At 40.8% G+C, this 24,878-nt stretch overlaps 1 protein-coding gene and 2 long non-coding RNA genes across 4 annotated transcripts in view; all 3 read right to left on the bottom strand.

Moving 5' to 3' along the window:
* Positions 1-70: 70 nt before the first annotated feature.
* Positions 71-24,878, bottom strand: part of LOC105030776 (adenosine receptor A3-like) — a 37,182-nt gene continuing 12,374 nt past the window's right edge. The window contains exons 2-3 of the mRNA XM_010904858.3: positions 2,825-3,196; positions 71-2,016 (exon numbers count right to left, since the gene is read on the bottom strand). Coding sequence (XP_010903160.1) covers positions 1,148-2,016; positions 2,825-3,107 — 1,152 coding nt within the window. The 5' untranslated portion in view covers positions 3,108-3,196 and the 3' untranslated portion in view covers positions 71-1,147. The remainder of the gene's footprint in view (positions 2,017-2,824; positions 3,197-24,878) is intronic.
* On the bottom strand, positions 19,361-20,599 carry LOC109616390. The gene is made up of 2 exons (XR_002197513.1): positions 20,551-20,599; positions 19,361-20,138 (listed from the first exon to the last, which is right to left on the bottom strand). It is a non-coding gene; the product is annotated as an uncharacterized LOC109616390 (long non-coding RNA).
* LOC109616388 lies at positions 20,613-22,375 on the bottom strand. 2 transcript variants are annotated; one of them, XR_002197512.1, is made up of 3 exons: positions 22,005-22,375; positions 21,618-21,801; positions 20,613-20,665 (listed from the first exon to the last, which is right to left on the bottom strand). It is a non-coding gene; the product is annotated as an uncharacterized LOC109616388 (long non-coding RNA). The 2 variants fall into 2 exon arrangements; XR_002197511.1 differs by having other exon boundaries at positions 20,616-20,665; positions 21,545-21,801.

Here is a 24,878-nt window from a genome sequence, read left to right as displayed (position 1 = left end):
AGCTCGTTTTATTTTGACATCAATATACTGAAAAAATGTATGAGTTCACAGGAGCGTATTATTCAGAATTAACCATAAAAAAGAAAACATATCAGAGATAGGATTATTGTTTTAACTGAGCTTTTATTCAATCAAAAAACGTATGTGCTATAAATATGTCCAGCATGTTTTCCCTGAATAACAATCCTTTTCACGTAGCATATAATGTCCATTGAATGCTCAGAGATGAATGTAGCCCCTTTAATACTGATCAACTTTACAGCTGCTAAGCAAAAGCACTTGAACTGATGATTTGGTCTTTGTGGGTCATTCCCACTAATATGATAAGGCATCCGAATCTCTGTCTATTTCAGCGTATTTATCAATATTCCCATTGCCGTTTCAGTTCATATCATTTTTTTTCTTATTGTACCATTCATTACGTTTCTTGTGTACACTGACATCCATGATCCATGGGATCAAATACTAGCCACAACATCAAAATGGTTCCCCTGTTGATTGCATGCAGAATTCTTCAAATTAATTCAGATTAATTCATGTATTATTGCAAAAATAAAATGAACATGTTTGTATCACAACGCAAATGAAACCATTCCTTACATACATATATCTGTGATAAAGCACATGTTATGTAGATATCCCTCACAGATTCAAAATAATAATAATATCCGGTCACTAATCTATCCCTTTCAAACAAAATTCCCAAGCATTTACAATGCCTGCTTTTTAATGCCAGCTTTTTCTTCAGTGTGAAATTGGTGGGGGGTAAATAACCTGGTCATAATTTCAGCTTTTTAACAATACCCCTCACCCATCACCACCCACTCCAACTCACCAGTTACACGCTGGTATGTATGAAAGAGGTTTACTTGAAACCAGGTGGTACATAATAAGTTGTTTAAAAGGGGTCATAGGGGTCATGTCATGTTTATTTATATATATTGTTTATTTGACATAATAAATCACATATTCTGTCTGAAATGAATCATCTCCCGAGTGGAACCAGTTTTCAGAACCTGAAGTGAAATACCCTCTGAAGCCCTCTACAGAGAAATTAACGAAATGGGCACTACTGGTTGGGGCTGGTTGGGAAGGTGGGGCTGGCGGTGAAGTCGGAAAGTGAGTGGGTGGGGGCGGAGCATGTTGATTAGCTTTTCTCTCCGTGGGGGTGTGAGGGAGTCTTCTGAAAAAGCAGAGTCACTCCTTTCCTGAAGCGCCTGTCCCTTACACTGTATATAATCACATTACAGCAGCTATTCCCAGTCAAGATCCAGAAAGCGACAAAGGAAAAGTTGCACCAGGTGTAGCCCACTACGTTGCCCAGGACAAACACCGCGATGGGGGTGAAGGAAGCCGTGAAGGCAAACGTCAGAATGCCGATCGTCTTTGCGGCCTTGATGTCCGAGAACGAGGGTCGCTGTTGACAGCCGCCTCCCTCGATCCCCTGACCCCCCTCCGACATGAGCTTCCGTTTGCGGGTGTAACGGCGGATTCTGGTGAATGACAGGACGTTGACGACCAGGGTACTGCCCAGCAGCGTGAAGTCAAAGGCCGGGAACAGCAGGAGGATGTTGGCGTCACATGGCAGCATAACTCCGTCCAACAGGGGGACATAGTTACACATCCGACTGCACTCGTTGTACTCCAGAGAAAAGCTGCTACTGAGGGTTATGGGGGCGAGGGCCAGGAAGAAGCTGACTAACCAGGAGAAAAGGATGAGAAACATGGTGCGTCTCCGCGTCACCAGATGGTCCTTATGAAGGGGCCGTAAGATGGCCACGCAGCGCTCCACCGTCATCAGGAAAATAGTACTGATGGAGACAAACGTACAGCCGGCGAACACTGGACCAATCAGCATGCAGGGCTGCCAGGGGCCCGCTAGACCCCCTGTGGGGGGGGCCGGGCCGCCTTGGTACCAGACTGGAGGAGGACTGGTCACCATCAGAGAAATTTCAGTGTAGACGGAGAATGGAACTACTAGCACGCCAACCATCATGTCCGCTATAGCCAGGGAGACTATCAAGGGAGAAATGTCAGACAAAATTACATTCACAGTTCACGCTCAACCACATGCTGTTTAAATCATTGTTGTAAAACATGCTTTTACAGTACAATTTAATTCGGAAATATATAATTGTTTCCCATTGTTTGAAGCAAAACAGAACAAAAATCTGTGATTCTGACCAAACAGGATTGAAAATGTATTAAGCCTTGCATAATGATTTAGTTTTCTGCCAAACAACAAACACAGACTGTCTTTAGCAAATCATGCATATAAAAACATGCTACTCTAGAAGCAGAAAACATCGCACCAATGCCAGCTAAACCAAACTGAGCAGCTTTCAGGTGTCTTCTGTCCCCTTTGTCTCCTGTCTAAATTGACGGTGCATTTGGAGTGACTGAGCTCAGTCTGCATCAGTCTGCATCAGTCCGCATCAGTGGTGCCGTTCTATTTAAACACCCCATTTTTGAGTGGCCTGTTACATCATGGGGAGAAAGTGGATCCTTTGGGTTTATGCAAAAAGAGGTCTTTGAGGAGGGCTTCTATGAAACAACATAATCATGGCCCTCAGTTTGAATGCGTTAGCAATCGCCTCTCGGATCATTGAAACTGAAACCGCAGAGTCTGATGACCTCTCTGACAAGAAACTACACAGTCATGAAACAGTTCTAGCCTACTAAAATACCCATAGTACCCTGATTGTTTTTAACAGCCTGGCTAAAAAGTACATTTTCAGAATTCAGTGAAATAAAAGATAACCTTCTTTAGCTGGCTATGCCCGGGGCACTGTTTAAACACCCTTGGTGTGTTTGTTGGGCTTACCTTTGAGATATCCCTGTGGTGTGCGGACATGTCTCGTCTGCATGAAGACAGTGAGCGTGACCACGTTGCCCACCACTATGGCAAAGGCCAGACTGACCATGAACACCACAGCCAGGGTACGGTTGATGAGGCCACAGCAGCAGAAGGTGCAGAGGGGGGCCAGAGACTGGCCTGACCTTGGCCCAACCTGGGCTGCTACGGTCAAGTTGGACTGGCTCTCCGAGATGCTCACCATCCCTCCTGAGCCCCATGGAACGCTCCAGTTGGCCAGGAGGGCAGTCATACTAGCCCAGAGGCCCAAGGCCTTCTCACCTCCAAGAACCACTAGAATTTTGTCCTCCTGTAGCCCATGTGCTGTGCTTAGAGATACTCCTGGGGAGACAAACAGGAACATTATAAGCAAAAGTAACCATCTACCACACCAAAGGCAAACTACTGGAAAATACAATACAACACTACGATTGACAACTGTCCCCTGCTTCAGTAGTCGTAAGCAGAACCTTTTTTATGCATTCACTATTTTTTTATCTTTTGGTACCTTTTGTGTGGTGTAGGATGGAATCCAAACAAAAAGTTCCCTCTAAAGCTTGTCATTCTTTAACATTGGCTTGCTGAATCCAAGAATGCTGTGCATACACTTACTCAGTGGCCAGAAACCAGTACTAGTTTCAGTTGACAAAGTTGACACAAGTTCCCCTTGGCTGGAGTAGAGTGAATTAAGATTTCAAAGCTTCTTTTACACGTGCTACAATGCAGGTTTCATGATCTGATCAGTAAGACCACATTTTTAACTGATTAAGTTTTGTCCACATACTTGGTACTAAAGTGTCTCTTATCCATCCATCTTGTCCTCATTGGGACTAGAATTGTAGTATGTAAATTATTTTACAGATATTTCCTTAAGACACATCTTGATTCCGTATGTCACTGTTGGCACCTGCCATGACTTCAAAGATCATGAAATGTTTTTTAATCATCTGCACCTGTTAGTAAATGTTGGCATCAGAAAGAGAACAAAAGCTTCTGTTAGCATCAGAGGCTTCATGAATGGGATTTACCATCAAGCAAACCAAAGACAGTTGGACTTAACACTGACAGAACACAGCAACAAAGCCAGATCATTTTTTTAATGAGTGCAGTGAGCAGAAAGCAAAAAAACAAATATAGATTTATTTTTAATGTGAGAAGTCCAGCTAATCATTTTTATCCTAAAGTGTCAGAGTAAATTATCATTACCCAATAGGAAAGCAAACATTTCAAACATCTCACACATTTTTGCTCTCTGTCTCCATAAAATTCAGATACATTTGAACAAATTAAGTTAAAGTAGAAATTGTTTAAAACCAGCTGCTGCTCCACAAGCAATTCCCAAGGTTGCAACACTCCCACTTAACTTCAAGTGACAGAGGTCAAGGGTTCTCCAGAGACACCCCCACTTAACTTCAAGTGACAGAGGTCAAGGGTTCTCCAGAGACACCCCCACTTAACTTCAAGTGACAGAGGTCAAGGGTTCTCCAGAGAAACCCCCACTTAACTTCAAGTGACAGAGGTCAAGGGTTCTCCAGGGACAGTGTTCTTCAAGCAAGTAACAGTACATTAGTTTAAGGATGGGTGCTATGTGTGAGCAGGGGCATCAGGACCCACCTTCAAGACAAGCCTCAAATGTTTTATGTAATACATATAATAACAGATCACTTACCACTGAAGTCCTATTAAATGTTTTCTTTTTCTTCAGGCAACGTTTATTAATTTGTCCTCAACAGGCTCAATACAATGGATTTATTCAACAGGGACAGACAGATTCCATGGCCTCGTTCATTATGAAACATGCCTACGGAGTCATCATCATGACTAAATAGCTGAACTGAGAGCAGCAATTGACTCCACAGGTAGTAATGAGGTGGAAACCTGCCATACTTAATGCTTTCATTTAATGACACATACTGCAACTGAGATTCAAAACTGGTTGGAAGCCATAATGTACCACACAAAAAACAAATACAATCATTAATTTCACCCAAGAGATGAAGAAAATAATGTATATGCATCATAAAAACAAATTCTACATATAAATGATACACACTAAGTTTGTGAGCACAGTCTAAACTACATACAGGTGTGGTCAGATCCAGTGGATAGAACAGAATTAACATACAGTAGGCAGTGGCAGTGCGTGGGTGAAATCACTGAAGAAAACACACAAACTAGGGGTAAATAAATTCCTTCACACATGAGTCATCACAAAACTGCGAGTTGGAAAGAAACCAAAGACCTGCAGTAACCACCATGTTAACATGAATAACCTACTGTATGATTATAATCTACAGCAAAGACAGTTTAAGATAGCAACCAAAAAATGCAATTTGGTCCAGTCAATGTAACACCACTAACTTTACAGGTTGTGTGTGTGTGTGTGTGTGTGTGTGTGTGTGTGTGTGCTAGCTACTTGATTTAACATTTAATTTCCTGAAATGAAATAATTTCTGGTCAAAACTGCTCTTAATTTTTTTGGCATGTGCCATCAAATTGATTACATGATTTTGAACCCCCTTTTATTTCTTTCTATGCTCAGTGCACCCATGGCACACAGGGTTGTGGCTGGTATGCCCAGGATAATCATATGCCTCCTGGGTATAGTTTTCGTTTTTCCCATCCCTATCTTTAGCATCACATAATATGGCTACAATTAGAAACTATTACACCAAATCAGGTGCGAATGATTACAAAATCATTACAGAGCACTTCGGAGGGCCAAGCCTTCCATAGAGATTAGAGACCTGGTCTGATTTGATCTTAGAAAGGTGCAGTGGTGTTTTTATATGTAAATAATTGGCACAAGCCATTTGAAAATATAGGATACATACCAGTAAAGCTACAAAACTCCCTCTTGCTACTGATGTGTTTATTTAACACATCAAGAAACAGCGTGGCTCCACAAAACACTTTTAACGACAGAGCAGCTTGCTTCTACCAGGTGTTGCAATACACATACTGGAGAGAGAGAGAGAGACCTTGTGTGATTGCTCTCCTTCACTCTTACACACGTAAAATCACCACTGTCACATTTACAAACCTAAATTAGGAATGCAACCAAGCTAAGAACCAATGTGCCTACAGGGCCATACGAGAACAGCAATGAGCTCAACACCACTGAAGGCCACAACGAAGCGGAAAAGACAACTTTTTAGGGATACAGATCCATTCTATGACAACTACCTTAATAGATAAGCATGGACACACTGACACTCATCACCATCTATATCAATCGATCCAGCACAAAAATATGACCAACGCACGGACCAGCATCACAAAGGCAGGATGATAAAATATGCTTTCACTCACCAAGGCTGAGGTCTCACTTGAAGAGAAAGGTGGTACAGCGGTTCTTCCTCTGGACAAACTTTTCGATGACTTTGGAAATTAAGTCATGTAGCTGCTGAATCAGCTGGATTTAGATGGACAACATGGCCAACGCGTTGAGTCGCGGCTGTCCCATGGTATTGGGAGGGAAGGTTTTTACCCTCTTCAAGGTGGAAAAGTTCCTCTCTGACTCGGATCTCGTCATAAGTGTTGTTATGAGAAGTTTCAGCAGTGTGACGGTCTCAGCAAACGGCTCCTCTAGGTTGTTCTCATGGATGGATAACAGAGACAGGGCCGTCTTACCAGTGTGAAGCTCAGTGTGGCGGTACAGAGTGTTCAACTCAGATTTCCTCGTTTCCTAGAGGCCATAGTTTCACCGCACAGTCAAGCTGTAGGGAATGACAGGACAAATTGTGGGAAAAGCGAGCTATCAACCAGCTTGGCAGCGATCAGGTGGTCACTTTGTGAAAACCTCTGCTCCATCTGGGAGATGACTGTGTCGCAAGCCTCCTTCATCACCGGCGCTGTGTTGGCTACTCGTCGGCCTGGCTTGTCTGTTCCATCGTGAACAGTGGCAGCCCACTGCTTCCGCATATTCATGACATTCTCCTTGAAACGGGTGAGCACACTGCTAATCCCATCGATGCGCCGTTTTTGCAGAGTGTTGTATAAAACCTAAACTTCTGGCATAAGGAAGAAAAAAAAATTCCTGCAGCTACAGAAAGGGTTGTTCCCAGAGTTTTTTGACAGGCCGATTGCCTCATTTACGTGGCCTCATCCCATCCTGGTTGTATGCGTATGTCCTCCATACACAGGATCAACGCAGCGCGGTTTTCCCAAACTGCATTGACTGTTCTACTTTTAAAGTTCCATGGTACAGCGGGTGGCATTGGAATGTGTCTCTGTGTTGCAAGTGCCGCAACACATTTTGGAACGCCAGAGAAAAAGGTGGCAAAAGCAGTTACATTTGCAAAAAAACACCTTCAGGATGCTCATCCTTGCTGAACAAAGTTGCTGCAAGGTCAGGTTCAGCTGGTGAGCATAGCAGTGAACAAACTGGACACGTCGGTATGTCTCTTTCATTAGCGTCTGTACCCCTCGGATGTTTCCACTCATTACAGCCGCACCCTAATAAGTCTGAGCTTTTCTCCCAGCTTCAGTGGTTCCAGCACACCCTTGATGCTATTAGAGAGGCCGAGTCCAGTTTTATCTTTGACTTCCACAAACTCCAGAAACCTCTTTGTCACTGTATTGTCAGGCAACATGTATCGCAACACAAGCACCATTTGTGATTTACAGGAGACATCAGTTGTCTCACCTGCCTGTATGGCAACAAATGATGTCTCCTCCATCTCTATGTACACTTCATACATACAGTTTAACAGTTCATTTTGTACAGTGCTGATTGTCCCTTTGAAGATGGGCTGAGCGTCATAGTGCCTCTGAAGCCTCGAATCGGCCTCACACATAGTCTAGAAAATGCATCTGAATATTCCAGGATTCAGGGAGCACACTGACTCGTCGTGCCAACGCAGCTGCGACATTTACCCTTCCAGGTAAGCCCAATTTCACAGCATTGTCCAGATGACTCCCGCTGCTTTCATGTTTCAAATCTTTGTAACCCGTCCTCAACCAAGTACCATCTCTACCAAATAGCAGACATGGAAAACAGTGCCTTCTTTTGTATGCTAACCGTTAGCACCTTTTCTTCAAAAACCACTCCACGTTAAACCCGTGGTTACATTTACCACCAGTTTGAGTGATGACAATATCCCGTGGCTGATGGGCACCAAGTCACTTTACGTCTAGTTTCTCCTCCAAATTAAGGGTTTCAAACGAGTATGAAATCCACTTTATTAATTTTCTGGCGTTTGTGAAGCAAAGAAGATAGCTAAGACAATCTACCCTCCTTGCTCTTCTTGCCGAGTAATGTTGGCGCCAGACAGACAGACGTCCAATCAGCTCTGAAATACAAAATTACGCTGTAGTGGGGCTACCGGCTGTCAGCCCCACTTGGCATAAAATTAGTTTGATCTGCATTAATCAGACTAACATTCTGAGCATGCGTATTAATATTTTCACACATACAATGTACATTACATTGTGAGAGAGGGGCTAGCCCCACATTCACGCTTAGCCTATGGCCTACTACTGCGAACTCGAATCGGCAGAACACAGTCTGAAGCAGCAAGACAGGGACCAATGAACATGAAATAAAATGTTGACAACAGCCACCTGCCCCTAATGACCAGTCGCCCCTGGAAAGGTGTAAACATGCACATCCAATTAATCAGGTGCAGGACAATTTTTTTTTGGTAATGACAGAACTCTGATCTCACTGAATCTGCTCAAAGAAATGTAATAAGATAAAACGCACAGATTGACAACGAAGACCTGACGAAGATCCGTATGGGATCGAAACGTTGTCAATCTGTGTGTTTTATCATATTACATTTCTTTGTTGGAGTTGCGGACTCTCTTCTATCATTACTGCTTTGATATTAACCATCTGGGTGTGTGGTAACACATCATGCCAAGATCATTGCAACGTGGTCACAGGGGACTATGTAGACTGTTTTACGTAAATCCATGGCACCCGATTTCGTATATGTTACGTTATGCTAGGTTACATTACAATGCGCTACCGTATAATACATTACGAATTTGCTAAAACATAACTAAAACATAACGAATGCAGTTACAAGGTATAATATTGTATGAACGCTATGAAATGGAATGAAACAAAACGAACAAGACGTGTTTCAAACAATGTTCAGACCTCATGGTGGGCAACCTGCCCACAGCTCCACACAGGCTTTATGGATATCAGGGGGCGAGTCCTGACCTTACCAAAGTTGCTACAATATGTAATAAATGCATTTACTGTTACAGTTAGAGTTAGGGTTAGGGTTAAGGTTAGATATCACAGCACTGGGGTTAAGGTTAGGGTTAAGGTTAGATATCACAGCACTGGGGTTAAGGTTAGGGTTAAGGTTAGATATCACAGCACTGGGGTTAAGTTTAGGGTTAAGGTTTGGGGTAAGGTTAGAAAACAAACCCCTTGTAACATATTGATGTTGTAATACCACTACTCGCCTCTTAAAACAATAAGTTCCTGTTTGGAGCAGTGGAAGGTCCTGGGTTTAAAACTTTTTTCTGGATTATTACTCTAACGTTACTTTACCTAACATAATAACATAATATATCTTACGAATTCCGCAGTCAAGTATTTATGTATAATAGTTTGCGTTGTCCCCTGAGACCAGGTTGCAAGATCAGAAGACCTATCAAAAGGCCCTCAGAAGACAAAATATTGATGCCTTTGGGTCTGAGAAGGGTTTGGGAAGTCATTTCCAGAAAATTTGAATTCCCTTGTCAAATGGATCACCTTGAAATGAAGAATCTTCATAAGCCAGGTCGCAATCTACATAGGCTAGGTCGTCCCACCAAATATAGGTGAAAAGCTGAAAGATGCTTAAATAAATCTTTAAGAGTCCCAGGGTGACATCAATGAATCTGCAGGGCCTTTGGGGCTTGGCCAATTTCTTAATCGTGAATTTCAGATTTTACCAGATAATTCATGTGAAGCCACCTATCAAAAAGCTGAAGCAGAACCAAACATGGATCTGGAAACAAGACATTGATCCAAAACAGAGCAAAGCTGCAACAGAATGGTCAAAATTAGGGTTATGAAATGGTCGAGTTAAAGCTCAGATCTTAATCCTATCAAAATGCTGTGGGGGGACTTGAAGAGGGCAGTGCACGCAGCAAAGTCCTCAAACATTATACAGTTGAAGCAGTACTGTAAAGTGGGCAAATAATGTAAGATTGTAATAAAAAACTGCAACAACAGCTGTTGAAGCTCTAGTAAAGTTATACTTTTTCTACGTCATGAACATTTCTGTAGATTTTTGATGAATACACCATTGCGAAGTATAATCTTTTAGTGTCCTTTCTAAGCCTCTGTTACATTTCTCTGTCAATATTATTGAAGTGAAGATAACCGTATGTCCAAATATGTAATGGAAAATACAACTTTTCATGGGGTGTACAAATTAAATAACTTAAAATGTTTACTTAAATGAATTAGTTGAATTAGATAAACAACTAGAACAATTAGTATTATTTACAGTACGGACTGTGTTTTGTCTGGTCAAATATATGTATTTTGTCTGGTCAAATTCAGTTCACCCAAAATAAATAGTGTGGAAAGACAATCTAAATTCAGTTATTATTCCAAATAAAACTGAACAGATCTTCACTAAGCTTTGCATATTAATAACAGTATATTAAAATCAATAAGTCAAAGCCAATCCCTGAATACCCTCACATTGGAGAGTTTTGCCATTTTATTTTCAGGACGACCAGGGCTACAAGAAGACGAAATAATTCAACTAAGAATGTTGTATCCGTTTTCAAATAACTGTCTTCAGTCAGAGTCGAATCTCTTTGTGATAGGCAAGAGTGTGTAGTAAACCATTTGGGAAGGATGGTAGCCGGTTGCGTTGGATGTATAACTGTGTGAGGAGTGCTGTGTCGGTCTCTTAGGGTGAGAGACGTTGGGATAGCCGCCTGAATAGGGGTTAACAGGGCTCCCTCAGTGCTAGCCCCTAGTCAGGCACATCTGGAATAATGGACTGGCCATCCATCTACTGTACATCTCCTCAAGCCAGAGCGCTCTCTGCTGTCATGGTCTAGCTGGATGTGGAGACAGTAATGACTCTTCTTGTCCCTTCATCCTACTGTCGCCTCTCTCTATGACCTTCTCTCTCTTCACAAACACACGTTCTGCTGATGCCGGATGTGTGAAGAGCATCGTCAAGAGCACTGAAAGGGTTCTGTGAAAAGGACTTCATTCTTTCATTTACATTAACTGGCTATTCCATCAATTCACTCTTCCCTGTTGTGTGGATCTTTGCTGTGCTTAACAATGTTGTAGTCCATCCTGTAGGGTTTGTAATGGGAGTGTGACTATCTGTGTCTACTGTTGGGAGAGAAAGGACTGAAGACTTGTACACACACATAGAAGCTTCGATCAGAACAGTTCACTTTGCAAAGGACATGTTTGAAAAAAAACTGTAAGTCATATCCAAATATGTTGGATTACAAATACATCCGTGCTAACAGTTAATTATCACAACTACACAATCACAGCCTCCTTCCACACACCATATGGCTTCAGAATCTGTTAATAATTTTGTTCCACATAAGATCCTGTACACACTGCATGCAGGAGATATCCATAACTCAGCACTTGGTAGGTATTCAGTTTTACTTATCATCTAAGATATAATCTTACCTGCATTATCACCACCCTTGCCAAAAGTCCACTTTTAGCACTATAAATATTGTGAAGTATATGGTCCGATGGTCATTGATGTCCTTTTTGGAGTAAAATCCAGATAACAGGATGCTAGTGGTGACAGTGAATGTATAGTCCAGGCATCACACTAAATCCTCCATGGACACAACAGAATTCTTTCACCTATTAGCACTCTACACTGCTTCTGCGCTTCCACCTTCTCTCTCTCACTCTCTCCCTCTTCCTCCCTTGCTGTCAACCTCTTTTTTGCACCCTTTCCTCACTATATCCCTCATAGGCTCTGAGTTTCTCACATGATCTCGCTCTCTCGCTCTCTCACTCTCTCGCTCTCTCACTCTTCCATAGTCACAGCTGCAAGCTACAGTCAACACAGCATATCTCTCCCTTTTCCCCTACTCCTCCCAAGTCCCCTCACGCATCTGGCACGCACGCACCACTCCTCCTCTCATGTCCCCGCACACTTCTGTCACCCACCACTCCTCCTCTCATGTCCCCACACACTTCTGTCATCCACCACTCCTCCTCTCATGTCCCCACACACTTCTGTCACCCACCACTCTGACTTAGATGCTTTTTGTCAGGTGTACTCCACTGCTAACACAGATTTCTGAAGGTCCTGTCACAGACATTTCAGAATGTCGGGTCACAAACCTTTGAGAAGGACTGGTCACACATTTTAGAATATCCAGTCACACCTTTCACAAAAGTGCTGTTAAACACATTTCACAAGGTCTGGTAACACACATTGCAGAAAGTCTGGTTACACACATTGCAGAAGGTCCGGTTTCACACATTGCAGAAGGTCCAGTTACACACATTGCAGAAGGTCCGGTTACACACCTTTCAGAAGGTCTGGTTACACACATTTCTGAAGGTCTGCTTACACACATTTCTGAAGGTCTGGTTACACACATTCCAGAAGGTCTGGTTACACACATTTCTGAAGGTCTGGTTACACACATTCCAGAAGGTCTGGTTACACACAGTGCAGAAAGTCTGGTTACACACATTCCAGAAGGTCTGGTTACACACATTCCAGAAGTTCTGGTTACACACATTCCAGAAGGTCTGGTTACACACATTTCTGAAGGTCTGGTTACACACATTCCAGAAGGTCTGGTTACACACAGTGCAGAAAGTCTGGTTACACACATTTCTGAAGGTCTGGTTACACACATTTCTGAAGGTCTGGTTACACACATTTCAGAGGGTCTGGTTGAGCACATTTCTGAAGGTCTGGTTACACACATTTCAGAGGGTCTGGTTACACACATTTCAGAGGGTCTGGTCGAGCACATTTCAGAGGGTCTGGTCGAGCACATTTCTGAAGGCCTGGTTACACACATTTCAGAGGGTCTGGTTACACACATTTCAGAGGGTCTGGTTACACACATTTCTGAGGGTCTGGTTACACACATTTCAGAGGGTCTGGTCGAGCACATTTCAGAAGGTGATAAAGGGCTGTGTGGTAATTGTCATTTATCAGCAAAGTAAAAAAAAAAAAGACTACCTCCTAACCCGAAACTGTTCACACTTTCTTTGTTGGAGAAATGCAATTCTGCACCACATTCTGTAATTATTTAATTATATTTTCATATAATTTTGCCATTAACTGTGAAGGACAGTAATTTGGGGTATTCTCATAATTTTGCATACCCTGGCAGAAATTGTGAAATTATGGCATTGATTTGAAAATATGATTGATCATACAAAAAACTGTTTTATTTAAGGATAGTGACCATATGACTCCATTTATTATCACATAGTTGTTTAGCTTCTTTTTAAATCATAATGATAACAAAAATCACCCAAATTGCCATGAGGAGCAGAAAAGAACGGTCAAAAGACCTGCGTAACACGGTAATGAAACTTTATAAAGATGGAAAAGGATATAAAAGATATTCAAAGCCTTGCAAAGACCAATCAGTACTGTTCAATCACTTTTTAAGAAGTAGAACATTTGGGGGTCTCTTGATACCAAGCCAAGGTCAGGTAGACCAAGAAGGTTCTCAGCCAAAACTGCCAGAAGAATTGTTCGGAATACAAAGAAAAACCCACAGGTAACCTCAGGAGAAATACAGACTGCTCCGGAAAAAGACGGTGTTGTTGTTTCAAGAACCACAATACGACGATACGTGAAAAGAAATGAGCTGCATGGTCGAGTTGCCAGAAAGAAGCCTTTACTGCGCCAATGCCACAAAAAAGCCCAGTTACAATATGCCCCACAACATCTTGACACACCTTACATCTTCTGACACACTGTAATTAGGAGTGACGAGACCAAAATAAGGCTTTATGGTCACAACCATAAGCGCTTTGTTTGGAGATAAATCAACAAGGCCTATAGTGAACAGAATACCATCCCCACTGTGAAGCATGGTGGTGGCTCACTGATGTTTTGGGGGTGTGTGAGCTCTAAAGGTATGTGGAATCTTGTGAAAATGTATGGCAATATGAATGCAGCATGTTATCAGAAAATACTGGCAGACAATTTGCATTGTTTGGCACGAAAGCTGTGCTCTTGGACTTCCCAGCACGACAATGACCTTAAGCACAATCTCAAACATGCGTATCATGCAAGACGACCAAAGACTTTGCATGACCTGGAGGCATTTTGCCAAGACGAATTGGCAGCTATACCACCTGCAAGAATTTGTGGCCTCATAGACAACTATTACAAAAGACTGCATGCTGTCATTGATGCTAAAGGGGGCAATACACAGTATTAAGAACTAAGGGTATGCAGACTTTTGAATAGGGGTCAGTTCATGTTTTTCTTTGTTGCAATGTTTTGTTTTATGATTGTGCCATTCTGTTATGACCTACAGTTGAAAGTGAAAAAAAAACATGTGTTTTGCCTGCTCACTCATGTTTTTTTTACAAATGGTACATATATTACCAATTCTCCAAGGTTATGCTAACTTTTGAGCACAACTGTATATTATAAACTAATTACAAGTACTTTTTTTTCAATTTCTTCGTAGAAGCACCTCTGATAGCAATCACAGCTTTAGGTCCTCTACCAGCTTTGAGCCCTTGTATTTGGGCAGTTGTTAGATTGGTTGGGAGGTCTCGGGGAACTGTGATCTTCAGGTCTATCCACAGATGTCCAATGCAGTTCAAGTCCGGGTTGGGCTGGACCACTGAGGGACATTCACTTGTCTTGAGGCCACTCCAGCTTTGTCTGGGCTGAAAATGTTTTTTGTTCTGCTGAAAAATGTATTTGCCCCAGTCTTAGGTCTTGTGCACTCTGGATCAGGTTTTCTTTATGGACCTTAACTATACTCTGTTCATCCTTCCTTCAATCCTGACCAGTCTCCCCGTTCCTGTGCTGCAAAGCATCCCCATAGCATGATGCTACCCACCACCATGCTTCACTGTAGGGGTGGTATTAGCCCAGAGGTGAGTTATAGCACTTGGCTTTCAGGCTTAATTTTTTGATTTTGGTCTCATCGGACCAAATAATTTATTTCCCCATGCTTTCAGAGTGCTTCAAGTGCCTTTTACTTAGGACTGGCTTCCGTTTAGCCACTCTACCATAAAAGCTTGATTGATGGAGTGCTGCAGAGGTTGTCCTTCTGGCAGATTCTCATATCTCCCTCCCTGACCAAGGCCATTCTTGTCCTGGTATTAAGTTTGGTAGAACTGCCAGCTCTAGGAAGAGTATTGGTTGTTCAAAACGTCCATTTCAAAATCACGCAACCCACTGTGCTCTTGGGAACTTTGAATGCTTCATCAATTGTTGATAACCTTCGACACCATTCTATGTTTTAGGTCTACGGTGAGTTCCTTGGACTTTTCTTTTTGTCTGACATGCACTGTGAAACGTAAGACCTAATACAGACAGGTGAGTGCCTTTCTAAACCATAATCAATTGAATTTACTACAGGTCAACTTTGCTTTGTTGTTATGGAATATATGTTGTGGATTGATGGCAAAAAACTTTTTTCATTTAAAAATTAAGTCTATAAGACAACAACATGTGGAGAAAATGAAGGGGTCTAAATACTTTCTGAATGCATTATATGTTCATATGATATACCATAGATTGAGGCTTGTAATTTACTGAATGGCAGCCATCTGTCTATTTGCTCCCTTTGTTTCTTTTCTTTTCTCTATCTCCTTTAGCCAAATAATGAAATACTTTCTATTTACTGGGAGTGAATCCTGGTATCCCCCCCCAAGCATCCCTCTCCATCCCTCGCCCAGCGCCCCCTGCCCCCACTCAGGTTTTTCCCCACCACTCTACAGTCAAGAGCATCTTACTCTCACCTAGTAATCTCTCTCTCTCTTTTTTGCTTTCACTTTGCTTTCTTATTCAGGCAATTACTCCCACACTCCTCTTCCCGGCTCACTTTCTCCCCCTACACTTTCTCCCCCGCCTTTGAACCTCTCTTTCTTCCATCCCTCGCAGTGCAACCTCAGTCCCTTGCCAGACTCCACGTCCTGTAGAGCAAAGAGTGTCTGCTGACAAACATCAGCCCGACTCTGTTGTCCTAGCTTGGGTGGTGGTGATGGTGCACCGCGAGGCCTTTGGCACGGGTCATGTCATGTTTCAGCTGTGGCGCAGCACCAACGCAGTGTCCTCCTCCCTCCAGCATCACTACACGGGGTCAACCCTGGCCATGAATGGCCGCTTCAGCTAGTTGTACCGTATTTCATAACATAGCTTGGTGCCAGTGGTGGCCCACAGAGCAAGATCAGCACAAATAATATAACAAGGTGCTTCTCCTTTACTGTGAGGATAACTTGATGACGTCCAACATCCCTCTAACGGGTCATGGTCCTCTTCTTTACCGTGAGGATAACCTGATGACATCCAACATCCCTCTAACAGGTCACGGTCCTCTTCTTTACCGTGAGGATAACCTGATGACGTCCAACATCCCTCTAACGGGTCACGGTCCTCTTCTTTACCGTGAGGATAACCTGATGACGTCCAACATCCCTCTAACGGGTCACGGTCCTCTTCTTTACCGTGAGGATAACCTGATGACGTCCAACATCCCTCTAACGGGTCATGGTCCTCTTACTCCGCCGGCTTCCTTCTGAGTGTTTTTATTTGCTTCCTGCAGATTGATACTGATGGTGCTGATTGTGTCGTTTAGGAGATTAGAATCAAGAAGATAGATGTTCCTGGTTCCCACTCATGGCTCTCTTTTTTCTCCCAGTGCAGCTTGGTGTTTTTAATGTTTAATTACAACTTTTGGTTAAGGGCACCCTTCAACACTTCCACATTTAACACTCATCTATCACTTTCGCTACACTCCTAAAATGCCTACAAAACATGGATAATTTTTTTGTAGTTGCACGTTTTGTTAGGTATTTAATTAATACATTTGTTATTCCTTGTTGGTCATGATGTAAGAGCTGGGTTGTGACAAATGTCCATGTTTGTCTTGTTCTTATCAGACATGGCTCCGACACTGATTATCTCTGCTATTTATGTCTTTAGCCTGGTGTCTTTCCATTAAGACTACATGCAGTCAACCTCTCTTTGGACTGAGCAGAAGATACGTCAGAGAAAAGACATTTTTGTTCTTAATCCTCTTTTAGTAAAACAGTCGTGACATTGCCTGATACATGAATTAATTACCAGGTGAAAAACTCTCCATGTACAGAAACTTGCTCTGAGTGAAAATAATCCATGTGGATAATTTTATTCATTTTTAGAAAGGACTTGTTACCCTTGAAAGGATGTAGCTGGCCCTCCCACACCAGCTGAATTATACGTTGCTTTAAACGACTGAGGCATGCATCTGATTGATGGACTGCTATCCATTTTCTTGGTCAGTCACATTGTACCCCCCCACTCCCTTCCATTTAATAACCTCCAGATCCCAGGCTAAAAGCACATTCAACCTATATCCACAGCAAGGTTGTAAGGAAGGGTCATAGTATAGATACACCATCAGTACTGAGAAGGGTGTTATTGATCTCATTGCATTTAATTCTACACAATGTACATTTTCCTCTTTTCTCCAGTTTTGAGAAATGTGTTTAAAGATCTGAAGATCTAGGATGGAACAATGTAACCAATTTGAAAACATTAGAAATATGGAAGCAGTGTAGTACAGTACAGTGTTGGGTTTCAAACTCTATTGTTTACAAACAATCGTGTAAACAATCTTATATATTAGATTCTGACAGGGTATGAAAGTTGTACTAAGCTTGTAAGAGCCATTTATGTTCTTGTATGGTTTTGGTTATTCATTTTTTGTATCTATGGTAGTTCTCTCCTGCCTCCTTTCATGTCATGTATGACTCACCTTGAACTGTGATCACAAAAGGTTTTTAACCATACTCATGTTGATGTTAGACTGGAATGAATGAGGAAAATAAACTCCGTAAAATAAAAAAAAAAGTGTCATGTCACTCACAGTTTTTTACAACTGCTAACATTTCCTGAAAGTGTACTAGATTTTCTCTAAACTGTTGACACGCTTCTTGAAACTCACGCCATATTTTGACAACACTCTAGACTGTCCACACAAAAGTAAACCTTGTCCTTAAAACCAAATTATCCTTCAAATTAATAAAAAGACAGAAGACACAGAAAAGGCAAATGACAGTCCGCTTGGAGTTTGCCAAAAGGCATCTGAAGAACTCTCAGACTGAGAAACAAGATTCTCTGTTCTGATGAAAACCAAATTTAATTAATGGCTGGAGGAGGTGTGATGCAGAAACAGGCAACGCTCTCATCACCTGGTCAATACGGTAAAGCATGTTTTTCAAAGGTAGGGACTGAGGAACTAGTCAGGATTTAGGGATAAATGAATGTAGCAAAGCACAGACAGATTCTTGAGGAAAACCTGCTCCAGAGGGGGCGAAGTTTAACCTTCCAACAGGACAACAACCCTAAGGACACAGCCAAGACAATGCAGGAGTAGCTTCAGCTTCAAGCCAACCTGATCTCAGGAGACTACGTAGACTATTTTACGTAAATCCATGGCACCCAATTACGTATAATATGTTGCGTTATGTTAGGTTACATTACAATGCTCTACCAAAACGTATAATACATTACAATATGGCTAAAACATAACAATTACAAACGCTATTAAAACATATAATGTTATGAATGTGAGGTCCTCACATCGTCCCTCCCTCTCGCCTCCCTTGCCAGCCACCACTACGCACTCACAACCCAGTGTACCTGAACGCAGCCGGCAATCCAGGTCCCAATCATCAGAATAATGAACACCTGCGCCTCGTTCTCTCTCTATATTAGCATGTTCTCCACCTCCACTCGGGTGTTAGGTATTGTTCATTGTGGACCTGCCAAGCCTTCACATTGCGATCTTCCTTTTGGCCAAGCTTGTAGAATCATACCCAAGACTCAAGCCTGCAATCACTACCAAAGGTGCTTTAATAAAGTACTACGTGAAATGTTTAGAATAATATTTATCAAAATAGCAATGCACATTTATAATAACACCTGTATGCTGATTTTGAACAGATTTCTAAAAGGATTTTGGTAAACCACTTCATTAAGTTGCTTTGATTTACGCAAAAACATTAGACAGGTGTGCAACATACATTATCTTACAAAATAAATTCACAAATAACCCTTACTAACCCTGTCTACAGTATTTACCATAAACATCTATCTTGGAAGTCAGTGATATTTACCAGACATATTTACCAGATAAATTCCTTGTAACCTTCTGTCAAGCAACCATTTCTGCAGACAGCTGCCTGACCAACTTGAGCTACTTAAACACAAAATCAATAGATTAATATAAAGTATTTGATTCAATACTGTCATAAAGTGATTCAATATGTAGAAGAAGCATCAAACAACAAATTATACAACGTGGTCTGACAAAGGTTTGAGGACAGTGAAGGGGTCCTTCAAATTACAAGACTTTAATAAGCTTTTAGATTGGGGTAATAGACAAAACGAAACAAAAAAATCAAGGGCAAACTATCCAGACTCCTGCTTTTTGGAAACAATACATTATAAGGGTGTGCTAGATTACACTGCAGTATTTATGTAGACAATGATGAGCATCTCTTGTGAAAACATTTCAACTGAAATATAATTAACTTTTCTGACTCAGAGCAATGGATGGATAAAACTATGTATAAATTACATTTAGAGGTACAACATTCCTGTGTGAATCATTGAAGGTTATGTAAGAACCTGTTTTTATAAGGAGGGTGGGTTATATGATGATGTCGTAGTTGTCATCTTGTTCAGACAGACGTTCCTCATCCTCTGATTGGCCAATCACTGTGTGTCATAACCCTTTGCTGTCTCCTTATTGTCTAGCAGTTATAGAATTAAAGTGGCTTGATCGAAATACTTCCCACTTGATGTCAGACGTCAGCTATAGTTTTCACTTACATGTGGCTGAATTTTCAACTAATGTGCATTGAATGTAAGATCAACAAGAAGGTGACCAGATTTCTGAAATGAAAACTGGGGACTTTTCCAGTTTAGCGGTCAATATATTATTAAAATATCCAGTGTTATTATCCATGACATAAAAAGAGGGACAATTCCAGTTTCATGTAAATAGTCTAACAGGCACACTGTGACAGAGAAAACAAACAACTGTATTACAGAAACACTACCGACAAGACAGAACAGTCCGATCTGAACAGCAATTCGCTGGTCCTGGTAGTCTGGATAGAATAAGAGCGGAATAGAAAATCAGCAACATTTTAAAAACAGAGACTATAGTTTATGTGAAATATATACTAAAAAACATAATAAAGAAATAAAATGATGATGAGATTGGTAAATACAATACATACTTATAACAACCTAATCTGTATATTTCTCAGAAGAATGTATTTTCTTCAGGATTGCTTGTCCCTCCTCTTAGTTCTTAAAATGTTCTCCTCTTTTCGTTTCTTTTCTTAACATTTCTTCTACACTCTCCTCACTTCACTCTTTCCACTCACTTTATTTTTCCTTCTTATTCTCTCACAGATTCCCATTGCTTGCCTAATTTTTGTATCTTTTGTATTCTTTTGTATCTCAAAAGCATTGTTTGGAATAATAAATTGTCAGGCCCTGCAATCATATCTTTACCTTTCCTCCTCTGTCTCCCTTCATCTTCCTCCTGTCTGGTCTTCCTCCTGTCTGGTCTTCCTCCTGTCTGGTCTTCCTCCTGTCTGGTCTTCCTCCTGTCCTTCCTCTCCACTCTCTAACAGAAAACATTATGCTAATGTAATCCATAAAAATGTCTAAACATATTTTCACACTTATATTGATAGTTTTCACATGATGTGACAAGAATATGGGAACTCCCACTTGGCAGGCAAAACAAAGTCTCTTTCCATCGCCCGAAAACAGTACTGTAAACTAGCAACAATATGGGTAGTATTATTGAACACATACAGCTCCAGAAAAAATTAAGAGACCACTGCACCTTTTACTTAACTTTCCAAAAAAGTTGAAAAGGAAGGATTTGAGTGAGGAACAGAAGGGTTCAAATTTAGAACCCACTGCAGATTGAACGCTTCTGTTCCTCACTCAAAACTTTCCTTTTCGACTTTTTAAGAAAGGAAATAAAAAGGTGCAGTGGTCTTTTTTCCGGAGCTGTAGATATGGCAAGTATGACCATAATATACATACAGTAACAGTGTAAACTAGCAGCAATTAGTAGAGTTATAAATTCTCACAACTATGCAGTGAGAATTTAAGGAGAAAAATGTATACACAGCAAAGATATAGCAAGAACTAAATATAAAGCAATATTAACGTATAAAATACGTTTTTGATTATGTTGTGCATTCACTTGACACCTGATAGCTTCTGGCCGAGTTTTCCACAGCAGTTATCTCTAAACCTAGCGGGAGCGAATAGTAGAAGAGTGAATGATATAGCAAGCAGCCCCCTCTGTTGGCCAAAACAAGCACAACAGGATTGAGACATCAACCGGTAGGCCCTGCTGCCTGGTCTTGCCACGTTAAATATAATTTCACTTTGCAGTCTGTTTTTAATGCACAGTTAAAAAAAGGGACATTTCAGAGGACATCTCCAGCCGGGGACAGGCCTCCTGGTTTAATTGTGTTGAAATTACTTTTCTTTTGTTGATTGAATCCGTTTTTGCCCAGTGGATTGTGTCTACAAGACCTTTATGTAGACAGACATACGTGCTTAATTTCCTCCATCTGTACAGCATGCAGCAGGAGTAGAAAGGATGCAGAATGTATGGTTCAGTCAGCAACATGAAAGTGCTTATAGAGAAGGCTGAAGAGAGACGTTTGGTAACACCGTACCAATCCAGCTCTTCCCCTGCTTGGGTCAGTGTGAGCTGTTGTCTAATATGCCTGTGCACTGTGGAAAGTAAACAGTATTAGATCCAGGTGATTAATGGTTAATTGAAAATCCAACCCTACAGACGGCCACTAATGAGAAACCCTGGCCTGGACATTGGAATCGATGTACACAGTTATTTTTCAAAACCCTCGCTAAGAACAGTATTTCTCACACACACAGGCAAACTAGCGTTGTCGGGACCCTTGACTTTAAAAACTTACCCCCAATGTCCCAGGGAAGTGAAGGTGACATTGTCCTGCGTTTGGAGGAGTATTTTGGATGGAAGGTTAAGCAGGTGTCCTGACTCTACGTGGTCACTAAAGACCACACGTCAGTTATCATAAGAATAGTATGCAGGCTATACCCCAGTATCCAGGCTAAATGCCCAATCTGGCCAACATATCTAATCATCCGCAGCTTCCAAATCATAAGAAACACATATCAATGTTTTTAAAGGATAATAGGCACTAAATGCATGCTGTTCAAACTTAATCTTAAGATGTAAGGCACTGAGAATAGGAGTGTCAACTGAATGACTCAACAATAAATGAAACACAGCACTCTTGGTTCTTGCCTGGGAGGAAGTCAAGGCTAAAGGACAGTTCATGTTTGCGAGAGTGTGACATTGAGCCATAATGACGCTGCTAGTATTATGTAACATCCAGCGCATCCAGCAACCATGACAGCTCTTAGGCATCAATAGCATGACAGAGCAAGGCATACGGGTAGGCTGGTAAGTAAGCAGGTTGGTTTAGACTTTGAAACCAATGCGGCTTGTCCACATATCCCATTGAGGCATTAGTTCCAATCTGGTCCACTGTTATTTTGAGCATATCTTTCCCACTGTCTTTCATCAATCAAATAAAACATAAATGACAAACATAGAAATAGAAATCCTCTACATTTGCATTTTAAAATGAACTAATACAGAAACATTTATTTTTCAACTATAATGATTTTTCTTCTGTTATATCTGGACAAGTATCGTACTGGTACAAGAATTCCAGATTTACTTGACTCATTTAAATTGTATCTCCACCTTCATCTTTATGAAAGCTTTCAATTAGTTAGGTTCATCAATAAGGTATCGAACACAAATGTTCTAATGACAACCAGGAGGATGGACGTTATGAACAAATTACTTCACTACTGACTGGTTATTAGAATGAAAGTAGGCATTTGTAAGATTTCCGCCATTCATATACTTAAAAATGCTAATGATAATATGTAGTGTATTGGGGAAAGATTTTATGTGAAATGGAGTACTTCACAAATAGTGTTTTGTTGTCAAAGTACTCGCACTCATAGATTCGGCATCTTCCCAATGATTTTCTCTTGTGTGTTTTTGTTTATTTACCAGTACCAAAAAGTAATTATAGGCCCACTGGAAGTTGCTGCGGTGAATCATGTGTGTAATTACGTATTGGATACTACAACCCCATTTCCAAAAAAGTTGGGATGCTGTGTAAAATGTAAATAAAAACAGAATGCAATGCTGTGCAAATAATTTAAACCCTATATTCAATAGAAAATACCAAAAAAGTACTAAATAATACAAAGACAACATATCAAATGTTGAAACTAAGACATTTTATTGTTTCTTGAATAATATATGCCCACTTTCAATCTGATGCTAGCAACATGTCTCAAAAAGTTGTGACAGAGGCAACGTTTCAGAGAATCCGGAGATATCTCTGTATGCATTTGACAAGGCTGAAAACCAATACTAGATGGCCTGTGATCTTCGGGTCCTCAGGGGGCACTGCATTAAGAACAGACATGATTCTGTAGTGGAAACACTTCCGAAAACCATTCACAAATGCAAGTTAAAACACTACCATGTAAAGAAACCAAATATAAACAAGATCCAGAAATGCTAGCACCTTCTCTGAGTCTGAGCTCATTTAAGATGGACTGAGGCGAAGTGTAAAACTGTCAACAAATGCAAGTCGAAACTCAACCATGCAAAGAATAAACCCATGAGCATGTATTTTTCCAAAATATAATAACATTTCAACATTTGATATGTTGCCTTTGTATTATTTTCAATTAAACAAAGGGATAAATGATTTGTACATCATTGCATTCTGTTTTCATTTGCATTTTACACAACGTCCAATCTTTTTTGGAAATATGGGCGTACAATACAAATGTGAGAATAGGTGGTAGATTTGAAAGAAAACATATATTAGATTACAACCATGTGAACCTTATGAAGTATTTTTTCCCCTTGAATGCAATAAAATTAATATTGAGATGTTTCTCAAGTCAAAAGTTTTTTGTGATATTATGTAGTCTGTTTTCAACAGTTGTCCCTGTCCTGGTGACCTTTAAATAATGATTAGGATCGCCCAGTGGAAAAAAGTCACGTAATCCTGCAATTCATTCCTTCAAAACTACAATAAGATTAGATTGCAAGGACGTATTTTCCTACTGTTGTTGAGAGCCAAAAAGCTTGGCACAAGGTACTTGTTTACTTAGCTTTCTACATGCTCATTCAGCCTTGATGAACATTCTACTGCAATGCACATGATTTCGCAAACTGGTATTTAAAAAGTTCCTGTTCATTTGTACACAAGTTTTGAAACTTTTCTGAAAAAAACCCTAAACCAGATCATCCTGGGAAATGATGCTGGTTTTCAGCAAACACAGATTTGCAATTATAATCAACCATCTCACTTAGAGCCAAGTTTGTTGAGTTAATATGCACTTTTCTAAGGCTGCAATACTAGATTATTTATATTTTGTCCAAAAACTAAATAAATAAATGTTTCCACATAATGATCTAAATAAACTGCCCTTCTCAAGTCCACCCAGCTAACAGAATAACACTGAGTGATTGGTTGAGGCTTTTCTACAGTGTATTTCCAAGGCAGGTGTATATTTTCATGATGTTAAATAATAAACAGCTAATTACTTTTCACTTTCAGCGCTTATAATTCACTGAAATCAGGAAAAACATCCTCATTATGGACAAGAAACAAAATAATGTTTTTATTGAGGTACACTAACAAGAAAAACATAATGGGAAATAATGATTGAAATGAACACCATGATAACAAAATGGGCTTGCAATATGCCAGTCAGACACAAAT

The sequence above is a fragment of the Esox lucius genome, chromosome 2 (genome assembly GCF_011004845.1).
Source record: "Esox lucius isolate fEsoLuc1 chromosome 2, fEsoLuc1.pri, whole genome shotgun sequence".
NCBI lineage: Eukaryota > Metazoa > Chordata > Actinopteri > Esociformes > Esocidae > Esox > Esox lucius.
Note: the sequence above shows the minus strand (reverse complement) of the source record. Positions and strands in the feature narration are given on the sequence as shown.